Source organism: Trichoplusia ni, chromosome 10, assembly GCF_003590095.1.
Source record: "Trichoplusia ni isolate ovarian cell line Hi5 chromosome 10, tn1, whole genome shotgun sequence".
Classification (NCBI taxonomy): Eukaryota; Metazoa; Arthropoda; class Insecta; order Lepidoptera; family Noctuidae; genus Trichoplusia; species Trichoplusia ni.
This window is the reverse complement of record NC_039487.1, coordinates 6234589-6258936: the sequence shown is the minus strand read 5'-3', so window position 1 is coordinate 6258936 and position 24348 is coordinate 6234589. Positions and strand designations below refer to the sequence as shown.

The 24348-nt window shown below is 35.8% G+C and overlaps 1 protein-coding gene across 4 annotated transcripts in view; it reads left to right on the top strand.

Moving 5' to 3' along the window:
- The window catches only part of LOC113498286 (endothelin-converting enzyme homolog), a 78786-nt gene that overhangs the window by 46364 nt on the left and 8074 nt on the right, over window positions 1-24348 (top strand). For 3 of the 4 annotated variants that reach the window (XM_026878243.1, XM_026878241.1, XM_026878242.1), the window contains 5 exons: window positions 18150-18315; window positions 19983-20189; window positions 22942-23152; window positions 23487-23559; window positions 23922-24242. In XM_026878243.1, the coding sequence (XP_026734044.1) occupies window positions 18150-18315; window positions 19983-20189; window positions 22942-23152; window positions 23487-23559; window positions 23922-24242 (978 nt within the window). Of the gene's footprint in view, window positions 1-10288; window positions 10937-18149; window positions 18316-19982; window positions 20190-22941; window positions 23153-23486; window positions 23560-23921; window positions 24243-24348 lie in introns of those variants that run through there. The other variant, XM_026878244.1, reaches the window with a different exon arrangement.

Below are 24348 nucleotides of genomic sequence, written 5' to 3'. Positions count from 1 at the left end.
AGGTTTTAATGTCTTGTAGCTATGTAATCTATGTTTGTCTCTGTTATGTTGATTGTCAAATTAGTTCATTGGAAAATATCCAACGTGTTTTAATAGGTTATGGGCCCAGTTGGGCATTTATCAGTTATTTTGTTGTTAAAATAGATATTTGCGCTTGTTGACTGGCGAAACCATGAACTCGAATATAGCTAGTGTACCAAAACTAAAGGGCATGGAAAACTATGATAAATGTGGTGCCCGTTATGAAGAAAATGGCGGATAATGCGTTTTCAATGTTTTTTATAAACGGAAGGTTTAGTTAGAAGGGTTGGTACACAGATAGCGGTGCCAGTGCACATATGACTGTTAACAAGGACGGGATTGCAAACATGAAACTATCACCGTGTTTTAATGGGTTGATTGTTCAGGAGATGTGGAGATCATGTCAGACTTGCAATGTCATATAACTGTGAAAAATGTGCTATGCGTGCCTGTTTTGACTACAACTTGTAATCAGTTAGCGAGCTTATCAGGAATGGTAACCAGGTTTATAATTGAAGAAAAGCATTGTTATGTATTTATGACGGAAGAGATGCTTGGTTGCGATAGCTGACTTAACTGATGGGGTTTACAAGTTGAGGTTACAATCTTCAAGTTACATGTTGGCAGCTCCTGCAATTACAGGAAGATTGTGGCACAGAAGTGGCTTGCACATATAAATAGCCAAGATATGGAATGAATGTGAAAGGATAGAGATTGTGTAATCCTTCAAAAGATACTGTTATCACCAGCAGATGTTATTTTGATAGAAAGCGAGACAGGTGATAATGCAAACAGCCAGGAGGCAATATTGGTTCCAGATGACGAGAGTAATGTGCAAACACCAGAGATCAGCGTGGAGAAGGAGAACAGAGATTCAGTGGGGGCATCCTGTGTTCCAGTATTTGATTATCATAGTGATAGCTCTTCAGATTCTTCAGTATACACTGATGGTGAAGAAACACACATTACATGTATATCTTAGTCAGGAGCCAGAGCCTTATGAAGACAGAAGACGCAAGGAAAGCAGCCTGATCGGTATGGTTTCAGCAACTTGTGTGTATCCAGTACTGTTCCAGTTTCTCAGGAGATTTCAATCTCACAGGCTCTGAAAGGCCTGAGAAGGAGCAGTGGAGACGTGCTTTGGCTCAGAAGTTGCAATCATTTGAAGATAATGATGCCTGTGAGCTTGTTAAAAACCCTAGTGATGTATTTGTAGTATGGGAATGAGTATAACTCTACTGTTTTTCTAAATGGTGTACTAATGACATGTAAAGCATTTTTAGTTTATTTATAGAGTGGGTGTTGTACTATGTCTTGTAATGTTTTGATTATTTTGATAAGTGGGGGTGTTAGTATGTATCAAAATAGGTTTTAATGTCTTGTAGCTATGTAATCTATGTTTGTCTCTGTTATGTTGATTGTCAAATTGTTTGAATTGTTTTAATAAGTTTAAATAAGATAATCCGATCCTTTTTAATAAATAATGTCTGCTGTTTTATTCCATAAGCGTTTATTTAAAAACTTTGATGTTTACACATCAAGTTTTTTTGTATAAATAAATATTCCATATTCGGATATTCGGATAATTCAGCACGTGTCCCAACACTACTACTAACTGATTGGTTGACTAATGTTCATGAACTTGAACCGTTCTGATTCGTATCTGATGTGAATCTCTAATCAGACTGGACTTGACCTTATTATCGTAACTGCGTATATAATATATCATGCATTTAACCGCATAACGATTTAAAAATAAAATTCGATTTTATATGGGGAATTTTTGGCAAACAATTATGCAGGACATTTAAAACGTTAGGGCCAAATGGCATGATTCCAAATTATTTTCTTATTAAGAAAAAACTAGAAAAAAAAAACTCAAAATACAATTGTCCTTGGTTGAACTTTCGTTTAATAATAAATGCAGAAGAAATTTTATTTCATACATCTTTTCAGACTTAAATCACCCGCTATTGATCACCTGGCTCCAAGATTTTTTTTTCAATCCCCGATTTTTTTACAATGACTGAGATCTTTAGGTATACCAACCCCAAACATACATTTCGAATCAAAGCAACTCTTTTTAAATCATTCAAATTGATAACAGTTCAACATTCTTCGATAGGTCAACGTTCTAGAACAAGATAATAAACCATTATACCTTCTTTACTGCAAAAGACACTTGTTTAAACATAGTCTGCATGTTTACATAAATGTCTGATCGTAGGACATTTATTGAGAAAGTCAGCACTAAAGTTCTGGACATATACTGTACTAAGTTAGAATAGAAAATGTATAGAAAATTCCAATCTATAAGAATAATATTTCTTGTTAACCTTTTACGTCCGACTTGTCAGCGTTAGCGCTTGGTGGAATGTAGCTTCGTCTAGGCACACTCTAATCAAAATATCGTAGTGTCAGAAGACAAGATCTGAATCTTCGTCGCAATAGCATTTAGAGTTATTGAATTTATGTAATTTTGGACATTCAAAAGGCATTTGTTTAAGTTTTCGTACTGGTTTTGGATGTTTTATTTTTTATTTTTACAGTATCGGATATTTTTTGAATATTTATTAATTCATTGACTTGCAAATACTTCTGAATTAGTATTTATTCCTATATTAAAGAAAATTTTGACGTCGTTTATCATTATTATGATAATCGTTTCGGATATCCGAATACGCTGTAACATCCTTATTTCAAACACCACAGCCCGATCGAACACTAAAGTTATTTGAAAAGCTTTTCCCGAATAGATCTTAAACTACGCAATAATCTATATTGTTTATTGCGTCGATAAATAACGTCGATAGCACTTCGTATCTATAGTTAAATCGGTAGCGATTACTGTACAGAATATTTTTAGACTAGTAACAATATGTTTGAAAGGATTTCTGTGTATATTTTAATATTTAACTGCAGTAAACATGTTTCAACAGTCTCCTATTAGATTTAAATAACTGCTTTTGTACATGGTGTTGATAAACTGTTTCAGAGAAAAGACCGATGAAATTTTTAGTTCAAGGTCAGAAGCTTTTTCTTTCGAAACTTTCCCTTATTCGTCTTCCTGTACTTTTCGAGTCAATAGACAGACAGAAATACATTTTTTCCCAAAACAATGGCTATGGGAGTCGTTTTTATCACGCACAGAAGTGAAATTAAAACTTTTTAATTAAATAAACCAAAACATTTGGATTTGATTTTTGTCATAGCGTATATTCCATTTAATTAGTCAAGACAGCCCACTCATTTGATCCCCATATTTACGAAGATGTAGATCATTTGCTATTTTCAGATCATACCTAAGAACACTCCCAAAAAACTAAATCAAAATAGGATCATTCGTTTGGGAGATTTGATAGCACAGGCAGCCACTTACCCAGGCTCGTCAAAAACCCACTTTTTAACACCCCGTGTTTTTCGCGTCGTTTTTTAACTATAGCTAGATCTGTTAACACAATTTTCAAGTCTAACCAACAAGGTCCAATTTTATAGCAACATTGTTGGCGGGAACAATTGTAGCAATTGTAATTAACGAGTCATTCAGTATTTAATAGGTTGACACGAATTTTCATCGTAAATGTGAAGTGGTATATTTAGAGCATGCATTTGAATGTGTTTGGTTACAGAGGAAACGCTGAAGCTTGGTAGGAAATATGTGTATTGTTGATTCGTAGTATTTTTCTAATAATACGACTTGATCATTCATGAAATTTATGATTGTATTCGTAGCAATCGGTACTTAGCGCAATTCCGTTTTTTATTCAACGGCAAAATTTTAACCGTCTAGCTATAAATATACAGTTTATGAGATACGGACTATTAGCAGACGGACGGACGTACAGTCAGCTGATCCTAAGTAACAGGTTTCGTTTATGGCCTTTCGAAACAGAACCCAAAAAATATATTTTCTATATTTCACTGCAATGAACTTAGAAACTTCTTATATATCCCAAATACGGTTTACTGGTTTAGACATAAAATCGACAAACACACTGTTACTTTAATTAAGAGTGTTAAGACAAAACCAAAAAAAACTACTGTCTATAAAACTACTGATTTAATCCTTTTAGCCGCAAACCTCTTGGTACATAGTTACTCCTCTCACACTTCTAGACTAACTTACATTGTAAACTTCATGAGCTATGGATGGAAAACTTTGTAAACAAGAACTAGGACAAAGTAGTCTTTGTCTTCCGCAAGTTATCAACTTAAACTAGAGATACATGTATAACTTCGGAGAAAGAGAAGAAAACCACATGCGATACCAGAAATGAAGACCATATAACTAAGCTACAAATGATTACAACAATCTTTAAAGAAATAAACAGAGTAATGAAACTAAATCTTAAATAAACCATCATCATTTCAGATCTGATGTGTTTTTGAAGAGAAAATCGCATTAAAAATCCCTAATTAGAAACTGTACAGATAGTCAAATGGCTGTTACCATGTCAATCCTACTGTTACGATCCCCCTGTCTGATGCTGTGATCTAAGAGTGCTTGTCCCGAGTCAGGGTGTCTTTGTGCATTTGACTTGAATGTTTGTGAGACCCCCGTGACACAAGGTTTACATTCAATAGGGATGATGACATTTATTTTTTGTAGTGTCCGTCTTGTAGTTTCTTGTATAATAATACGTATTTTTTCATTTGTCCCGCAATCATTAATTGACCAAATTACAGTGAATGAAACTTACGCGTGACGTCACGATTGAGTATAAAATTAACTCTCTCGTTACGTCTCAAGCCCCCTCCTAAACTTTAAAGCAGTTAATCTTCGTCAATTCTAGTTTTTCTGAAAAAGGAAAAAATACGTGTCTCATACTTTTCAATTATCTAACTGAGGGACTAATGAGATTTTTTCTTTTTATACCCAGTCTTCGTCCCTATTATAACAACAACCTTGATGCAAATAATAACTCATAGTAAAAATGCCATATTATGTTTCTAAAAATAACACCCTACACTACTGTAATTGTGCTTCCATAAAACTATTCAAAATCGTTGTTAAATTGATTATTGTTTACGTAACTTGGCCAAATAGGCAAATACTTGCTTGTTATTGAAATACCAGTTCGGATATAATTAGATTTGACTGCAGTATTATTTTGGTGTTGCACGTTTCTCTACGCTCATTAATGAAGCTTTGTAAATGTATTGGTTCGGTAATCGATTAATGAGATGGATGGTCATTAAAATAGGTATGAGTTGTTTTGGTATACTCTTCTTTCGACATCCTTCTTTTGATGGGAAATTAGAAAATAACTTCTCTTGCTAGTTTAGGTCAAGCGGAAGGCAATGCCAGACTTTTAAAGAGGTGTGAAAGAAAAAGGTGGAGGCATTTTGACAGTTTGATCTCACAAAGGCTATATATAAAAGTGTCGTATTGTATGTCCTTGATACGATTATAATTTTCAAATGGAAAACAAATACTAGACGTTGTTGCCCAGTAGTTAAATTAACGGTTTGTGCAATATGCCCCCTGCACTTTTTTCTCGATGGAAAGTTATCAAATGGCTTCTTTCGCTTTGATTTGCCCGCATGGCAGAGTCAGACTTTTACTGACTGAAACTACTTTCCTTTTGTGTACTGAAGCCACAGTAACCCTTTTAGACTACCCCGCTGGTCTTCCTACCGTAAAAGAAGGATATAAAAAAATGACTTCCAAATCGCATTTACAACAAATAGGTACCTACAACATACCAATAAGCCTAGTTTTATTTATAGATACAACGAACTTATCCAATTTTCTTACCCAGCATTCCGTTTAACCTCGGTATTCGCGAAAGACCCAAAATCGAACAGCCAATATAAATACTTTTCTACGAGTATTTTCTTTTATTTCTCCGATTAAAACCTTTTTTCGTTTCTCGTACGCTGAACTTTTAACTTTGTCCTTAAAGAAACATCGAATTGTAACATCCTATGATAAGAGCGTAAGGTGTGAATCGGAACAAGACATGTGACTGACTGGTCATTTGGTAATTACTTTATTGGGCGATTCGTTAATAGTTAGCGCCTTAGCGTTGTGAGTAATGATACGCAATGTATTATCATTTTTGTCATGCACCGACCAAAGAAAGTAAGAGAGTAAGATTCAGACACTACCCTCTTCCTCCCCCGAGGATTTCCTATAGAAAAATATATGGCAATGATATTTCCTTTCAATTTTGGCATTTTCTATTAATAGACATGGAAAAGCTTACTTGGCTAGTAGGTCAAGACTATTATTAGTTGACCAGGAGGCTAGATGCTTGCGGTTTGATATTCTACGTTTATGCGAGAAACCGACTCTATCACAAAAGGTGTTCTACCCATTTTATATTTAAATATTCAGCTGCTTGTACATACGTATGCTCTTACTAAATGAGTTGTTTATCCGTATGAATATGTAAATAATTGATGTCCATCCTTATTATGTTAATTAGGAGAACAGGAACAATAGATAGAGCGTGTGAAACGACAGTCGTGCACGGAGATACGACGTTTGAATGTTATAGAGTTAATGCTTAGAAGACATTTATCTACGTATCATCTACCTATTTTGAAAGGTTTTTTTCTTTGGTATGATTTTTTTTGTATGTTTGAAAATATTCTTTTAGGTGAGATTTTTCGTGGATATGAGAAAATATGCGTTCAATTTAGCTCCTGATAAATATTTTTAAAATATGAATTTTCTATCCGATACCTAAAAGAAGACGTGTATTTATTTTATTCTTTAGATCTCAACTTTGAAATACATATGTATATATCAGCCGTTGCCGCGATTTTGTCCACTTGCGTATGAAAATAAAAATTAGGATTTTTCAAGTTTTAGAGAGCACCCTTTAAAATTTTCATCCTTTATTTTGTAATACATTTAATTACGCCTTTGCTTCACCAATCAAAACGTGAATCATAGCATAATGGTAAATAAATAGCCGCCCTTCCGCAATAAAAGATTTTTTCCAATCTAATACCTCCTGAGATTCACGCGTTCAAAGAAACGATCAAGCTCTTGAACTTGTTAATATTAGATATTTAATTATATATACACTGTTATTCCGAACACCACGCTGCGTTCCAAAACGGCAAAAAGGCTGCCAGGCTAAAATGAGATTAGGCGGGTCACGTTAGCCGCATGGACAGCGATCGCTGGGCCAAAGTCACCACACTATGGGAGTGGGCGTGGGTCGTGGGCGACCTAGGAAGCGGTGGCGAGACGACCTCAACGCTTACCAACCAGCCTGGTTCCATGCGGCCCAGAATAGAGAGTCGTAGAAGGATTTGGGGGAGGCCTTTGCCCAGCAGTGGGACAAAGTAGGCTAAGAAAATATATATATATACACACTGTAAAATAAATTTCTGTCACATTTTAATTAATTTCAATCGTACAAAATATATAACACACCTACGGTTAAAAAAAGTACTTGTATTATTAAAATTAGGGATTACTAATTCGTATAGATAACGCAACAAGTACAACTTTCCCTATACTTACACACATGACCTTCATAAACTCTACTTTTAGATCAAGCTTGTTATTAATTAATTAGTTCCGTTTCTCTGACCTCAATAGATGTGTCTAGGTGTAACGTGTCTGTTAGGTCGCGTGACGCGTCTAAATCACGTGTCTGTAGCCGCGTGTGCTATCTGCGTAGCAGGGGTGACTATTTTCATTCGAGATAGTTTTAATTAGTATTCTCTGTATGATTCGTACTTCTGTTTTCTTAATTGTGTCTTATGTTTTCTTAATTATATTAGGTGGGATGTGTGTAGTTTAAAAAAAAAATTGTAAGGTTGTATTTATTTTGTCAGAATTGATTGGAAAATTGAGTATGAATTTTTTTTTTAGAATCACTTATAGCGTCGTTTTTAACCGACTTCCGAAGAAGGATTAGGCTTAACCTTGGTAGTATTAGTATTTTTGTCATCTATTGTGCAACGACTCCAAAAATTCCGAAATTTTGTCATAGGTCACGTTAGGTTTTCAAGATTTTTATAGTAATTATAAGTGTTAATAGTTTTTAAAAGTTATTTTCCCACGTTTCGATACTACACAATGTTATGGACATTCTTTTACCAGCAATCGACTGTAATCATAAAATAGATATTCAATAGATTACCTCCTCATGAGTTTGACAACCTCTGCTGTAATACATACATCTCTACACTATTTCATTGTCACGTACATCTGTAAGTGACAAATAGGAGGACATTAAATGGAATTGAAGCAGACAGAACCGGAAGCCCAATTTGCTGATGTACTCTCGACAAATTTAGGAGTTGTGTGACATTCTGGGGGCAGTTGATAAAGAGAGACAGCGCTCTATAATGCATATAGCGGCATCTCTGTTCCACAGCTGATACGATGTTTCTTTAAGAAGTGGTGGATAGTGTCGAATTGTGATTCGACGTTTTGTTGCGTGAAATCATACATTTTAGTTTTAGACACGTGTTTCATTCTGTGAATGAATAAGATCGGGATCTCAACTTAATTGATGTAATGCTCATACCCGAATAGAGTTTTGCATATATAGTTAGTTTTTCCTATTCACATTCACATGGAGCACTGTATTTCTAAATTCTGTCTTATTTCTGGAGAAGGCGGGCAATTTTTTTTAACGTATTTATATCATTTGCATAATTCTTTGAAGCACTCCAATTTCTGAATTGTCGAATAAGGCACTTTGTTACCTACAGGTTTGTTTCTTGAGAAGGAGAGCCAAAGATCGCGCTCAGTGGTGTACCATGGGAGTGCTCTGAGCGGTGGACTAAGACAGGGTGACGCTGATTATGATGATAATGAAACTTATTTTAAAACTATACAACGATATCAATCCCTATAACTCAGTGCAATGGATCAGAAAACATTGTTACGCAGACCGTATGACTGCTGTCGAGACAACCTTCAGAAAGTTACCTTACATCAAATTTATGCTTAACCAAGCACAATCACCCTACATCACACGAGACTGATGTCAAAGCCAACACAAGACAGATTGAAAACGTCAAAGAAATGAGCCAGAAATATGAACGAAATTTAGGTAGTAAAATGCTACTAATATTAGGAATATAAACGCGAAGGTTTATGTATAGATGTTTGTTCCTCTTTCACGCAAAAACTTTTGAATGGATTAAGACGAAACTTGGTACACAGATAGTTTGTATTATAACCAGGTTTAACACATGTGATAGTTTTTGTCGCGATGTTATGTTCCAGTGGGATCAATTCCGATTCGTAGCGGGCGGACCCGCGAGCAACAGCTTGTTAGAATATTGGGAAATAGGATACGTTATACTAAATATTTGTATATGCTTAGTCGGCTTGGTTCCGTGAAGAGTGTTCTTGGATGAGATTCTAGGTTCGAATACTACTTAAATCCAATAGGAAATTAACTTAAATTTATTTACTTTTGTATATTTATTCTAAGACTACTGAAAAAGGTAAAGGAGTATAATCTACATCTTGGAATACCGGATGAGACTACAGCTAATGGTTAAGAAGTGTGTACTACAGTACAGTATAGTACGTATCTGGATTTCTATTTAAACCTAGAATCGAATACTCTAAATAAGCAGCTGTTTTGTTAAGATACCAGTTCCCTGGGGGAAGGAAGCTGGTTAAACCCGAACCGCCTTCTTACATCTTCAGGATTTTTATTTCGGTGCATGTCAATGCGTTGCAATTCTTCAGAATAAGCCAATCATTCATCTTTCTAATGGGATGAGATGAGAAGATCTGGAATATTTACAGAATTCATCATAATAATAGGTACAAGATACATCTGTCAACGCTCACTTTCAATCTAAACATTTACCTTACTTCAAACATTGCAGTTTAGATTGTCCTTTTTATACATAACTTATACAACAAACAAACTAACCAAAACCATTTATCTGGAATATATTCTTCATCTGCGTCCTCTCTCTTATCCCTAAATCCTTATTTATTGCTAAACCCCGCCATATTTGTTGCAAACTTCAGCCCCAACGCAGCATGGTTTTAAAGACTTTGTTGTGTACATGAATAACAGTATATATCTGTATGCTGTAGAGTCGGTGAACTTGGCTGTTTAATATTCTATCTATAAATACCCTTCACGAGTTTGTTTACAAGCGCTAATCTCGAGTAGATCCCATCTATTTTAATACATTTTTTTTTTCAATTTTTTGACTTTACCATTCAAAGAGTCATGGGACGAATCTTATATCATGATGATATTGACAGCTAATAAGTATAACGTATACATAATAATAATATTTTGTTAACAATAAAAACATACAATCGAATTAAAATAAAAAGCTACCAGGCCAAAATTGATGACATTTTTATAGGCCCAAGTGACACATTACCTCACGAAACTTACCGATTGTTTGACGACTCCCACATTTTAGTAACTTAATCCTTATGTCCAAGGGAGATTCACAAAATAGAAGACATTCAGATTCAGAACAATTCGTGCATCAAATAATTATAATCCAAGCATTTCTGGAACACAAAAAAAGTGACAGTCCTACGCGGGGATCGACCCCGCGTCACGTTATACACATATAATTTAGGCTTGGTGACCCTAACCACTCAGTTATTCATACAGTCAAATTTCATTCACATCATCCCAATCTTCTTCAAACTGGGATTTACACAGGATACCTTGCATCCCGAGAAATCCACAAGAACACACGGGTAAAACCGCTTCATCATCAACAGCATCTGAAATCACAGTCACCAATTCAAATTCTGCCTCGTACGAAAGTCCATATGATTCACATCACATCTAAATTGATAGATCGTACTTTGAATAGCTGAAGTTGCTATTACCCAGTGATTGTGGTACAATGCAGTAGACGCTTGATGTACGTTCAAAGTTTGCCAGTCCTGCCAGTGTTAGTAAGTAAGTGGATGTGTCTGCGCGCTAAAATGGCGAAGATTGTAAGTTGTTTCAAGTTTCTTATTTGTTCTCTATTTTATCTTCGAGTGACCTATTTTTTCTTATTGTTTTGCGTCTTCAATTCTTTAAATAAGATTTGTATAGAGCTGCAATTTAAAGCTGTTACGGTATGTTTTATAAAGAGTTTTTAATAAGCTTACATCGATATTATGATTTTAAATATGTAGTTTTAATTTATTTAAAATCATCATGAAATAGTGGAGGTTTTCAATTCATTTTTTGGAGTTATTTTAATTTTTACACGTTCTATATAAATAGAAACCTCATTTTTCATTTATTAAAGCTCTTGACCTGTTACTTTTACATAAACCTTTCATGCCGCAATCCATAAAGTTAAAAAAAAACACGAAAATCGTATCACTCGTTTAAAATATGCAAAACTGCAATATTCAAGAAAAGGTTTCTCAGCATTCAATATTAACAGCATTCGATCCTCTTTCCGCACCCTTTTATGCCGTATCCTATACGGAGTAACGAGGTATCGGTTTATTGCATTTCTCACAATGTTGACGTTATTAAAGCCACATGGCTGAAGCCACATGCATCCTATCTGATTATACTGTGTCTGCTTGTAATAACACAAGTACTATTTATTCCGCATTGCAATCCATTTCAAATGAGAACTTCAAAATAGGTTTTATACTGGCATAGATATAGCTTTGGGACCTTTTATAAGCTCATTGAAGCTTAAATGTGGAAGGATATTTAGGAGATTTGTGTGTAAATATTTTTGTTATTTGTAAAATCCTCGTGTGCTCTTTTGTGTTATTTTATAACTATGATAACTATCCGTATGTATTTAACCAATAATTATAAGATCTGTATGCAGTATTTGGTAGCATCACTGAAATAAAAGTTCAGCAATTAAATCAGAAACTCGCTAATTTTATCAGCACAACATTCAGTTTAGCTTCTGCGTATGAAATATTCTCATATTTTTTATGGGTGTATTAAAATAATAGTACATGATACTTACTTATAATTAAATAATATTAAAATGTGGTTGTTATTTCCTTCAGTATTATACCTAAGTATGTGTAATATTTACAAATAAATTCCAACTATTTATCTCAATTTTCATCTCCAATATTTTCTTAACCCTCCCTTCGTATAACTCGCACAGATTAGTCGTAAAGTGTTAACGATATAATCGGCTATCAAACCGGGACCATGCCATTGGTCCTTCGGTCGTTCACTTTAGGTCAAAGGTGGATGGTACGTGAACGTAAACGATGTGTCCGTTTACTAGTTTCTCTCATACGTTGCCAATAATGACACCCACATGGGTGAATAAAGAATATTTGATGCAAGCGGCTCTGCTTGCTAAAATATCAAATAAAATCGGGATGAGAAGTATGTGTAAATTCAGGTTATAAACTGTATAGGTAATCTGTAAATCAAATTTCTTTGAAATCTGTTTAGTGGTTTTTGTGTGAAAGTGTTAAGAACTTTACAGTGGTCTCCCAACTTATGGCAATATTCGTCCATTAAATGTTACAAAGAACATTGATTCTTTATTAAATTCAGCATTTTTTTCTATGCAAAATCGATAGTTTTGGAAGCTTAGCACACAATTCGTCATCCTTTGCATCCTATCCCTACTAATATTATAAATGAGAAAGTAACTCTGTCTGTCTGTCTGTTACACTTTCACGTCTAAACCACTGAACTGATTTTAATGAAATTTGGTACAGAGATAGAGTTGACCTTGAGAAAGAAAAAAGGATAGTTTTTATCCCGGACTTTTGAAGAGTTCTCTTGGAAACGCGATATAACCGACCTCGACGCGGGCGAAGCCGCGGGCGGAAAGCTAGTACCCTATAAAACTGGTGTCTTGAATATTTGAGCAGTCTACATTGCAGAGATTTATTTTTTGTCAAAGATTTGCTTTAGATCTTTTAACAATTTTTTCTACTTTAACAACGTACCTAAGCTTCGTCATCTGATTTAAAGTCACTACAAACAACTGACATCCCTATTTTACATAATTAATTTGCAAACAATAAGTTGTATGCATTTAAATTGGCGTCAATCTATATCGGGAACAGACTGATTTGCTATTCATAAACGTCATCGCTTCGGCCTAGAATCAATCAATTACATATGTTATCAAACGTTTTGTATAGAATGTTAAAGATACTTACATTACTAAGGGTTTTTGTCAAAAAAAAAACCATTTTAGTGCGTCAGGCAGAATTCCAAAAAAGTCAGGATAAGTATTTTGCTTTTATCTCGCAAACAAAAAATGAAATGGATACAGTGATTTAGAATATCTTGTGCCTACTATCGTTTAATTACTAAAGCTGCCTGTCCGTCTGTCACTTAGTTGTTTCTCATGAACCGTGATAGCGAGATAGATGAAGTATTTCTATCCCTAATTATTAATTATAAAACTAATATTTAAAATCGATGTCTGGCATTAGTCAGAACTGTTTTAAATGGGAACAATTTTTTGGCAAATTTGTTTTTCTTTTATACGGAATTCTCCCTGACGCACACAGGTACCGGGTTTTTTAATTTAATTTTAACATCCCCATGAAATAAATAACACGTTTTAGTTTTTACACGTGTTTACAAATAATTAGTTTTAAATTATCTATATTAAATGTTATTGTTAAGTCTATTAACGAGATATCGATTACCTATTGTGCAGTTTCATGAAAATACGCAGTTGTATGGAGTACAACATTAGAGAATATAGAATATCAACCTTTGGACAAAGGGCATAAAGTGTATTTTGACGTGACAGCCGTCACTGAAATCACAGTACTTTATCTCATTTCACAAGACAATTAATAATAGTATGTATATGTATCATAAAAAGCAGTCAAGTGCGAGTCGGACTCGCGAGACTAGGCGTTCACTTAGGACAATAATTTGTGAATCACACACACTCTTTTCCTGCGCGGGGATCGAACCCGCGTCACTTTGCGCTCAGTGGGTTTTTCTTGGTGACCAAAGCCACTCGGCTATCCGTGGAGTGCTCATGATCAGAGATGTCAGCAAGCTCTGTGGAGCCCAATAGGGCTGATGTCCAAAATGGTTAAACAGATTAGGATGATTCAAAAGAAGATTTTCCAGCGATGTTTCTAAGACATTTTCAGTCAAAATTAGTCCAGTCATTTCAAGATGCTTTAATCTCGACTCAATGTATATCTACCTGTCCCACATAGCTTCTAAACGGGTGATTTATTTTTTTCATTTATTTTTAAAAGCGAGTCCCGCTGTAATCCTTGTTTCGCGGGGGCTTTTCAAAACATACAAGTCACATGCACAGAGATACCCAGACTCAGAACATTTGTGGATCACACAAATGCTCGTCCTACCCGGGGATCGAACCCGCGACACGTTGCGCATAGTGGGTTTGGTGAGTTGACCTCAACCACTCGGCTATTCGTGGAGTCAAAGTCAAGTCAAGTCAGTTCATTGTCATTTAAACTTTAAATTTTTCCTTGTTTTTTATCTACATAAATTTTCTTCCATGAATGTCATCATATAACCACACATATATTATTATCTGACATAAGACTGTTTACTTCTAAAACTGAAGCCAGTTAGATAATCTCGTTAATCGTTAGCTCGGATATTATCATAATCGGGTTAGTTCTCGACTGCAGGGGATAAAAATAAAACTGGTAATCATATGAATTCTATTAGAAACGCTCATGGCGAACTGTCGGGTATGTTAATCTAATTCAAGATTTTATAGAATTGTCTTCGTAATTAGATTCATGATTCGAGGTATGTTTAAAGATTTTTAATAACTAAGTACCACATGCAGAAGTGGAATATAATTTTATTGCTCCCCCTTTTTTCTACTTCTGATTTATTTCGTTGCGGATTCCAAAACAGTCAATGGTTTCCCCTGGAATACACAGAGAATTGTTTTTGTAGTTATCAGCGGTTTCCTTGTCAAACCAAAGAGGGCTTTCCACTAAAAAAATACCACTGTGGATCATCGTTTTGGTAAAATAGTCACATTGTAAGCTGGGCTCAACCTGGACATCGTCAAATGCCCGTTTTGGGTTGAGTGGAAAGGAGTTTCAGACTGTACTGACTAAAACCCACCCATCCACCTTTGTGTACCGGGGCCAAGGCCGTGACTACGTTCTTTTTTTAAGTTAAAACTAAACCGGTGCAGATTTTTTTTCTACCAAAGCTTCCTTTATCGAAAGAAGGAATATTTTCGCTTATACTAATCTAAACACCATGAATATATAAGCTCATAAACATACAACAATTATTACCCAGAACGGTCGTTACACCCAAAATTATGTTGCAATTTCATAGAATTTAAACATAGTTGGGAACTACATTCCCAGGCGACTCTTCGCCAACGAATTTTACACATAATTGATGCATGCGTCGCATGGAGCGTGTAGAATCAAAGTAGTACTAATAGATGTATCACAGCTGCGAAAGGCCCGTAAAGGGTATTAATCGACATAGTTGCTTAATAAGAGACTTCTGTATTTGGAAAACAGACTTCGTTAGCAGGCTTTTCCTTAATGACAGTCAGTAATTTCTTATATAATAAAAAAAAATGGAACTCACCTAGCGTTTGGAACACTCCACCCTTGATCAGAAGGCAAAAGATTTGGAATTGCCATTCAAAGAAGGAACACTGGCACGTTTTACTCCTTTAAAAGGGATAATGATATTTTCTTGTAGCTAAGTGAAATGTAAAAAAATATATTTATTATTAGGTATAGTTACAAAATGTCAAATATTCATCATCATCATTTCCTTTTCCCAACATGGTGGGATCGGCTTCCAATCTAACCAAATGCAGCAAAAATCAGGTACCGATGTGACTTTTAGAAGCTAATGATGAAACCTGCAACCTCATGTAAACAAATCAGTTCACAGAACCGCAAGGTCACCACGAAAGACTATCGTACAGTGTCTAAGAAAGAAATAACCGACAACTCTTAAACACATTTAATTTTAAACCTTACTTAATAGTCAGAAAGTTAATTTTCCCTCAATCATCTCATGATGTAAAGCAGGTGGCGTAGAACTTTTAAAAGCAATCTTGTTTGCTTACAGTATTTGAACAAGTTTAATTATGTTTATGTAAATAGGTGTTCTTAGAAAATTACTTCTGGAAAGTTTTTTGGTGTTTATAGAAAGGAAATGTTTTGATTACATTAATAGTAACGAGATACAATGAGACACCACTGGTGACCGTGAGATGACGAAAACGCCGAAATATTTATAACCCTTGCAAATTTCATAGGGATTAATTTACCTACTTCTGCCACAAGAAGCTCGTGGCTACACTACAACTGTGCAAGTTGATTAAACACAGGTAAAGCTGAGCTCTATGCGGTCGCTCCGTGCATGTTTGACAATATAAATAGTTAAAAAGTCGGACAGTCTGTCTTACTGAGGGGGATAGTGTTATCCAGGTAACTGGTCTGAGAAAGATAGGCAATCGCTCCTTGTAAAACACTGGTATTTAGGTGCATAGAACCGTATGGAAGCCGACCCCAACATAGTTGAACAAAGGTTAGGCTGATGATACCTATGACACTAACAAATAAATCTCGATACCATTATAGTAGATTTTAAAATTACCCTTTCATCGTCACTACCCACTATGTAAAATACGGACTTACTCGGTAAAGAAAATTCCACAATATTGTTTAATGACAGCATTAAAAAACACAACAAAATGGTTTAGGTAGCAACCAAAGTAAGACACTTGAAAACATACCTCCTTGCCCAGCCAAGCTGAAAATCAAAGCCTGAACATCTCATGCAAATGAATGTAACCGAATTATTTTTGGTCACGTACCCCCAGATTTGCTCTACATACCAAGATTCCTCAGATTTCATTAGATCCACATGATTTGATTCGCTCCCTACATTTTACTCGGAAAATAAATTTTCTTGGAAAATGTACGGATATTTGCCGAGTCGAGGATTCATCACGCTGCAATGAGGTCAGCCGAGGTGTATTACGGCATGGATAGATTGTAAGTCTAAGCTTTCGAATCTTGAAGAATATTTATAACATTTTGAATACTTTTTATTAAGTCATACCTCTTATTGAATAGTTTTTATCTATAATGCGCAATTGAATACAAATAATTCAGTGAAAATATTTAAACCTCAGACATTGAACTTGTGACTCCTGGCTAAGCGCACCAGATGTCCCACTGATGGGCAACGGCCTCTTTTTATAAAGAGAAGGATTGAGGATTGATCGCTTTGCTAGTTGCAGATATCCAGGTTTCCCCACGCTATTTTACTTTACCACTTGCTTAAATTACATATTTATCGAAACTGAAAGGAAGAAGTATTATAACGTTTCACAATTTTTGGAAACTCGGCTCTTCTGCGCTCTGTTACAGATTCTTTAATAAGAAATTGACTATTTTCTTTCTCTAAATTTTGAACTCTTACTTACCAAGATCCCAAATCTGAATTCGAACTTAAAATAATCAGAACTCTGTTTGCCTCAAACGCTGTTTATAAATCGTGATTTAATGAACTTGGACTACTAACCGATGCTAACAACAATGATTTCATTCACTCTTTACTCAGAAACTCTAATCTGTTTGAATACAGTACTCTCATTATGTGTTCGACGATTAAGGGTCATAACAAAAGACGGTTATCTCGAACAAAATGACGTTACTCGTTAAGACTTCCGTTTGAGAAATCTCGTGACGTCAAGCACAGATTTGGATGTGAGAAAGCTGATGAAATGGCTCAAAAATGTTGAATGGAACATTGATTATAATGGGAGAATAGAAAAATTGAGAAGTTTTGCAACTCAGATAAATGATCGACCTTCGGCTTGAAGGTCGATCATTTATCTGGCTTAATTAAAAACTTTTGTATCTAGGAAAAGTATTATGTCCAACAGACTGGGATGCTTAATTTTATTTAAATCCTGATATCCGAAAGAATAAGAAGTGCTGTAAAAGTCGAATGAGCGAAGACGACGTGTCTCGGTTTCGGTCTCCGCGTGGGACAAGCATTTGTGTGATCCGCGAATGCTTGTCCTGAGTCTGGGTGTCTTTGTGCATATGATTTGAATGTTTGTGAAACCCCGCGACACAAGTATTAAATTCTTCGTGTTTTATACAAAAAATGCAAAACTTTTCTTGTTGTGAGAGCGTGATGACGGTCTATATTCTGCTGTCTTCTTTCTCACTCCTCCTGAACTTGTTTTGTTTTCAGGGTGTGTCGTTTATCGGCTGGCATCAGAGAACGCGTTTGGAGCGGATACTGCTGATAGCGACTGGGGTCCTCTTCGTGGCAGTACTCCTCACCATCACGCTTCTGCTGACCATGCGAGGACCTACCTACCTGCCAGTCCCGCCCTGCTACCAGCCTGAGAGCAAAGGTGAATATTTTGCTAAAAATATTATTTGGAACTGGTCTTCGGTAAAGTTTTTCAAAACCAGGAAAATTTATCCAACCCAAAGGAATCATCCAAAGTAATTCCAATTCCTAGGAAATGCCAAAAAAATATTTAAAGCAATATTTAATGAACCAAAACCAAAGAGATCTTCTGAAGAATTGCTCCAATGATTCCAATTTTGGGTAAAGGGAAAAAACATTTTTAAGTGACTATCGGTTAAGCGCAGCTACTGTTTCATTTATGATAAAACTTACAATGCTCTTGGTGTAAGAAACATTTGACAACATTAAAAAAGGGTTACACTGTAGAAGGCTTTGCCTGACAAAAGATTAAGTTAATAACAGATCTAACATTGGAGATGACACTACAAAAAAGTAGTAAATTTTATTTTTATTTTTTTTATTTCTTAATTATTTTAATGGTGAAGGAAAACTTAGATTAAACCTAGATTTCAAAAAATGTAATCTGAAATCGCCAACCCGCGGAGAGCTAGCGTGGTGATCAATGCTCAAACCTTAACTATGTGGGAAGAGGCCTGTGCCCGGCATAGGGACGTATGATCTATATAGTATTACAGGCAAAAGATTTACCTTCATTTTAAAGTGACTTACAAAATCAATGACCTCTTGAAGACACTGGTGCGTGTGATTCAATTACAGAAAACAATGTAACAAATGTTCTAGATAATCAATTTTATGAGTATATATATACAATATGATGAGGAGCTCGTGGCTGTGCTATAACCGCATAAGTGATTCGATCACAGGTTAAGCTATGCTTGACGCGGTTGGTCCATAGATGGGTGACCATCTTTGTCATAGCGAGTTCCTCCGTGTTTCGGAAGGCACGTTAAATTGTGGGTCCCGGCTGTTATTCCTACATCTTTGACAGTCGTTACAGGTAGTCAGAAGCTTGAAAAAGTCTGACAGCCTGTCTAACCAAGGGGTGTTGTGTTGCCCAGGTAACTGGGTTGAGGAGGTCAGATAGGCAGTCGCTCCTTGTAAAACACAGGTACTCAGCTGAAATTGGTTGGACTGGTAGCTAGGGTTGCCACCCGTACTTTATAATAAAGTATTGTACTTTATTTTGGGTAAACGTACTTTATACTTTATGAGGGCAATAATTTTCCCAACTATGTTGGGGTGGGCTACCAGTGGTAGCCCACCCCAACATAGTTGGGAAAAGGCTAGGCCGATGATGAATCAATTTTATGAGTCGTAACAATCCTATGGACTATAACCATCAATTCGTTTGGCACGCGCGTTATTAAATAATACACATGTACAATTATATGGTTGTTAGTCGAGACATCTTCGAGTGACTATTTAATTCTGCTGTTGTAATCTAGAACTTAATCCACAGACTCAAGTCCTTGCTCACTATGCTTAGTGGATTTATTAGAGTTTGAGGCGTAGCTCCGAAAGCAGTTCTTCTCAGTCTCATTTATTTTAAATAGATATAGGTTTCCTGTGAGAGCATCAAGAATATGCAGTTCTCTAAAATTACTAAACCTTGAGTTACTTAAAACAAGATGACAAAGATTACCACAATGCCTCATTCGCTGGATAACGATTTATTTCGGGAACCAGACATTAATTTTTCAAACAGAAGCTAATTTAATTAGTAATTATATATTTATCTTCTTCCAGACCAAGTGTGCCTTAAGGGCTCTTGCATATACACGGCTAGCGAAGTCATCAGAGCTCTGGATGAAACACAGGACCCTTGTGATGACTTCTACGAGTTCGCTTGCGGAGGCTGGATCAAGAACAACCCTATCCCTGAAGGGAAATCCAGTTGGGGGATCTTCAGTAAGATTGAGCTGCAGAACCAGTTGATCATCCGATATGCTCTGGGTAAGTTGATTTTTTGAGAATGAACAACAATAATTTTGTTACTTAATGCCGGGGCTCTTCATAAGGACATTAGATTTTTCATCTGCTTTTTGTATAGATTTTTAAGTAGTTGGAAAATGTGCTGATCATAGTATTGACCTAAATAATAATTTCTTTATACGTAAGTTAGGTATTCAATGCCACCCACAATTAAATTAAGAAGTGTTTTAATTAATAAAAAACTTAATACAGAAAAGTAGCGAAAGAGAAAATAATATGTACGCAAAACAAAAATACTCTACTAGTAATGGGTATTGGTCAGTTCGTTCGAGTATTAAAATGAACAATCGTCGATGCGCACGCGCAGTGAAGCGGCGGATGCGACGTCTGCGCCGGTTAACTAACTCTCATCCTGTGCCCAAGGAGTTCCCCGCCGGCGAAATAGAAATTTTCTATTAACTATGTATTTGTGGAGGGTTTTTCTTAATACTAGTAGCTAAACCTATCTTTATTTAAATGCTGCACACCATTAGATAAGTATTACTCATACTTATCCAATTGTTGAACTTTTCGTATTGCGTATTTCGAAAATGTTTCGCAGTCTGTAGTGTGTACAGTTTATTGTTATACAAAGATATTTTTAGAGGATTCTGGCCATTGGCCACACGCGAGTATAAGCGGGGATCGAACCCGCTACACATCGTGCACTGTAGGTTCGGCGTAACGACCTTTACCACTTGGTTATAGTTCAACAAATTTTCACAAAAACTAAATATACAAATGACAGTTTTCCAAATGGCCTCTAACATATTAAAAAGAAGAACATTATCAGATAATCTTAGCACCGCAATACACGGTCTTGAAGATATAATCTGGTGACGTAACAATGTGGTACGATGGTACAATCAAGATAACTTTATTGTTGTCAAACAATGGTATTACGTCAGCGCAAACCACATGGGTGGATAAAAATACTGAGGGATAAACGTAGATCTGGTAGATACTTTATTATAGAAGGAAACTTCTTTTGTTTTGAGGTGTAAGTAAGGTTTCATCCCACGTCAAAGGAATGGCGTATTGTCATATCAGCATCTAATACTCAGTTGCATTTTCCTTTATCCGATTACTTGAATATTTGATGCGTCTAGAAGTTTAGCAGAGGGTAAAGTTCAAAAGAATTTTGGCCCATTTTCAGTCACTTTAAAAAGTTACAGTGATGTCTTTAGACGCGTAGTTCTAAAATATTCCTGTCCGTAAAAACGGACTAGAATCTCCATCAGTTTTTGCTTTAGAACACTTTTTTTAGTTTTTAGCAAAAATATACAATATTTTTTAACATGATTAGCGAAAGCCGAAATGGTGAAAAACTATAAGTAAGTAGTCGCTAGATGACGGATTCACAGGCTGTACCTTTGTAGCACCTTTTTATTCCCTGTCATCGGGAAGTTCAGGGTTTTCCTATTATTTATGCTTCTACTATCGAATATCAAATAGATTTTGTACATAATATGTATTTACATTAATAATTTGTTTAACTTATTTTTGTATTACCACAAAACATTAGAATGCTATTGTGAATTAAATCGAGTTCTATCGTTTATCGCTTCATTTCGGCTTTTCAGAAATGAAGGTACTTCCCTACATATCTTCACATACCTATTGTACCACAGTTAAAATGAAACAGAAGTCCCATTTTAAAACTGTTAGAAAGGCGCCAGATTAGTATAGTTTAAGATTGCCCTTCAAATCAAAGCTAATTAAAATAGTTAAGATGGACTTAATCGCAGTTATCATTGGCCTAGCCTTTTCCCAACTATGTATGTTGGGTCGGCTTCCAGTCTAACTGCATTCAGCTAAGTACCAGTGTTTTGCAAGGAACGACTGCCTATCTGACCTCCTCAACCCAATTATCTAGTCAATAAGTTACCCCTTAGTTAGAATTGATGTCAGACTTTCTAGCTTCTAGCTACCTATAACGACTGTCAAGATTGTATGATAAACAGCCGGGACAATTTTATGTGCCGTCCGAAACACGGAGAAATTATTTATGACAATGATGGTCACCCATCGGGACTTAATCAAAGTCTCATGCACAAATACACCCAGACTCAGAACAAGCATTGGTGGATCACACAAACACTTGTCCAGATGAGGGAGTCGAATCCTCGACACACAGCCCTCTGGATTTGATGTGGTGACCTTAGCCACTCGGCTACCCGGGTGGTCGAAATACCTAAGAATATTAAAGAGTTGACCTTCTGTTTATCCTGTATTGTGGTTACAAATATTAGGAGTGTAAACTACAAGAAAATGTATCTCAAACATAATGTGTTGTTGTGTGAATAGTTATTATTACAATGTATGTGTTTTTGGTGTTTTGACGTCTTTCATACGTAACAGGTTTTCAACTGATACGTTTATGATGCTAGCTATTATTTGCCATGTATGAGTAAACAGAGTTTGTTGCTATTTTATAATATTCATGTTTTTTTATAAATCTTCATTTTAAATATTAGATATGTTAAGCGCGTTTTTTTATTATAGTAGATAATAACTAAGTCAAAAGAAAGTGAAATTTTAAAATTACATTCCGTCGAATTGAGAACTTCGGAAGGGGGAGGGGGTTGGAGACCGTCATAAATTGAGTTGAATTAATTAATGAAATACCGAACTCATTCATAATTGTCTAAAAAGATAATACTGCTGAATAATCTGTTCCAAGATACAATTCTTAAAGAACATTCCATTAAACCATTCGTTTCTGAAATTCCAGAAAAAGTCAACATATCAAATCCAATTGACGCGGAAGCCAAAGCCAGGATATACTACGATGCATGCATAGACACCAACGAGACTATTGAGAAACTTGGAGAGAAGCCACTGGTATCCGTGATCAAGCAGCTGGGCGGCTGGCATATCCTGCCCACCACTGTTACCAAGCAGCCCTGGGATCTTCAGAAGCTGGTTCAAGATGTTCAGAACACGTGAGTTGGAAAATCTAGTGCATACTAGCTGTATCTTGCTCGTGCTTGGATGTCGGTTATGGCTGCTAAAACATAACCCTGCAGTTGCGAAGTCGGATATAAGTCGCCTGCGGTTATCTAAGGTGACAGCTACCTACGAACCAAATTTCATTAAAATCGGTTTAGCCGTTTTGACAAACTGTCATTAAAATTTAACGTGGCAATATTGCCAGCCGGTAGTGATGAGTACAAGTATTTTGATAATTTTTTTTTAAATTAAAATGCATTTCTTTTTATACGAACTAAGACGTCGTAGATCTTCTATCTGATCCCCTATAGCTACTTATTTATACAGATACAACCTGGGAGGTCTGTTCAATTGGGCAGTCACAGAAGACGATCGGAACTCATCCAAACATGTCATTGTTGTAAGTACTACTTTTGCTATCCCATCAATCATTAGGTAAAAGGAAGAAAAGCTTTTTCACGCATATTTATCGGGATTACCCGATTAGTTTCGGACACAACCGAGGTCCTTAATCACGAGCTGACGTGACTGGATCGATAGTAAACCGTTGCATCATGAAATATAAATAAATTAGGTAGTTAATACCACCACCACATCTTCAAAAAAAAACCTGATCCAAAACTGAGAGCAGTATATCTCTTTGATTACTGCAACAACTTTAACCTGTAACCGGCCTGATTGTCATCTTATTTAAGCACCATAAAATTTTCAAAACGATATTACCTACAATTCAATTAAAAAGAAAACCCATTAACATTTCAGCTCGACCAAGGAGGCCTAAATCTACCTACTCGCGACAACTACCTCAACAGAACAGCTCATAAAAAAGTTCTAGACGCATATCTAGACTACATGACCCGAATATGTGTACTCCTAGGAGCAAACAAAACTGAGGCTAAAGCTCAAATGAACAAAGTGATCCTATTTGAAACGGAACTGGCTAATATAACAACGCCTTCGGAAGACCGGAGAGATGAGGAGGGGCTGTATAACCCTTATACGATAAGACAATGGCAGAAAGAGGTCCCTTTTATGAACTGGACTATGTTCTTCAATGATGCTTTTAAGCTGGTTAATAAAACTGTAAGTATGATACTTTATTGGCATTAAAGGAATGTACTTTATTTCGAATCTACCAGATGAAGAACCATGGTTACGGTTGGTGTCTAATGGAGAGGTTCAAATGGGG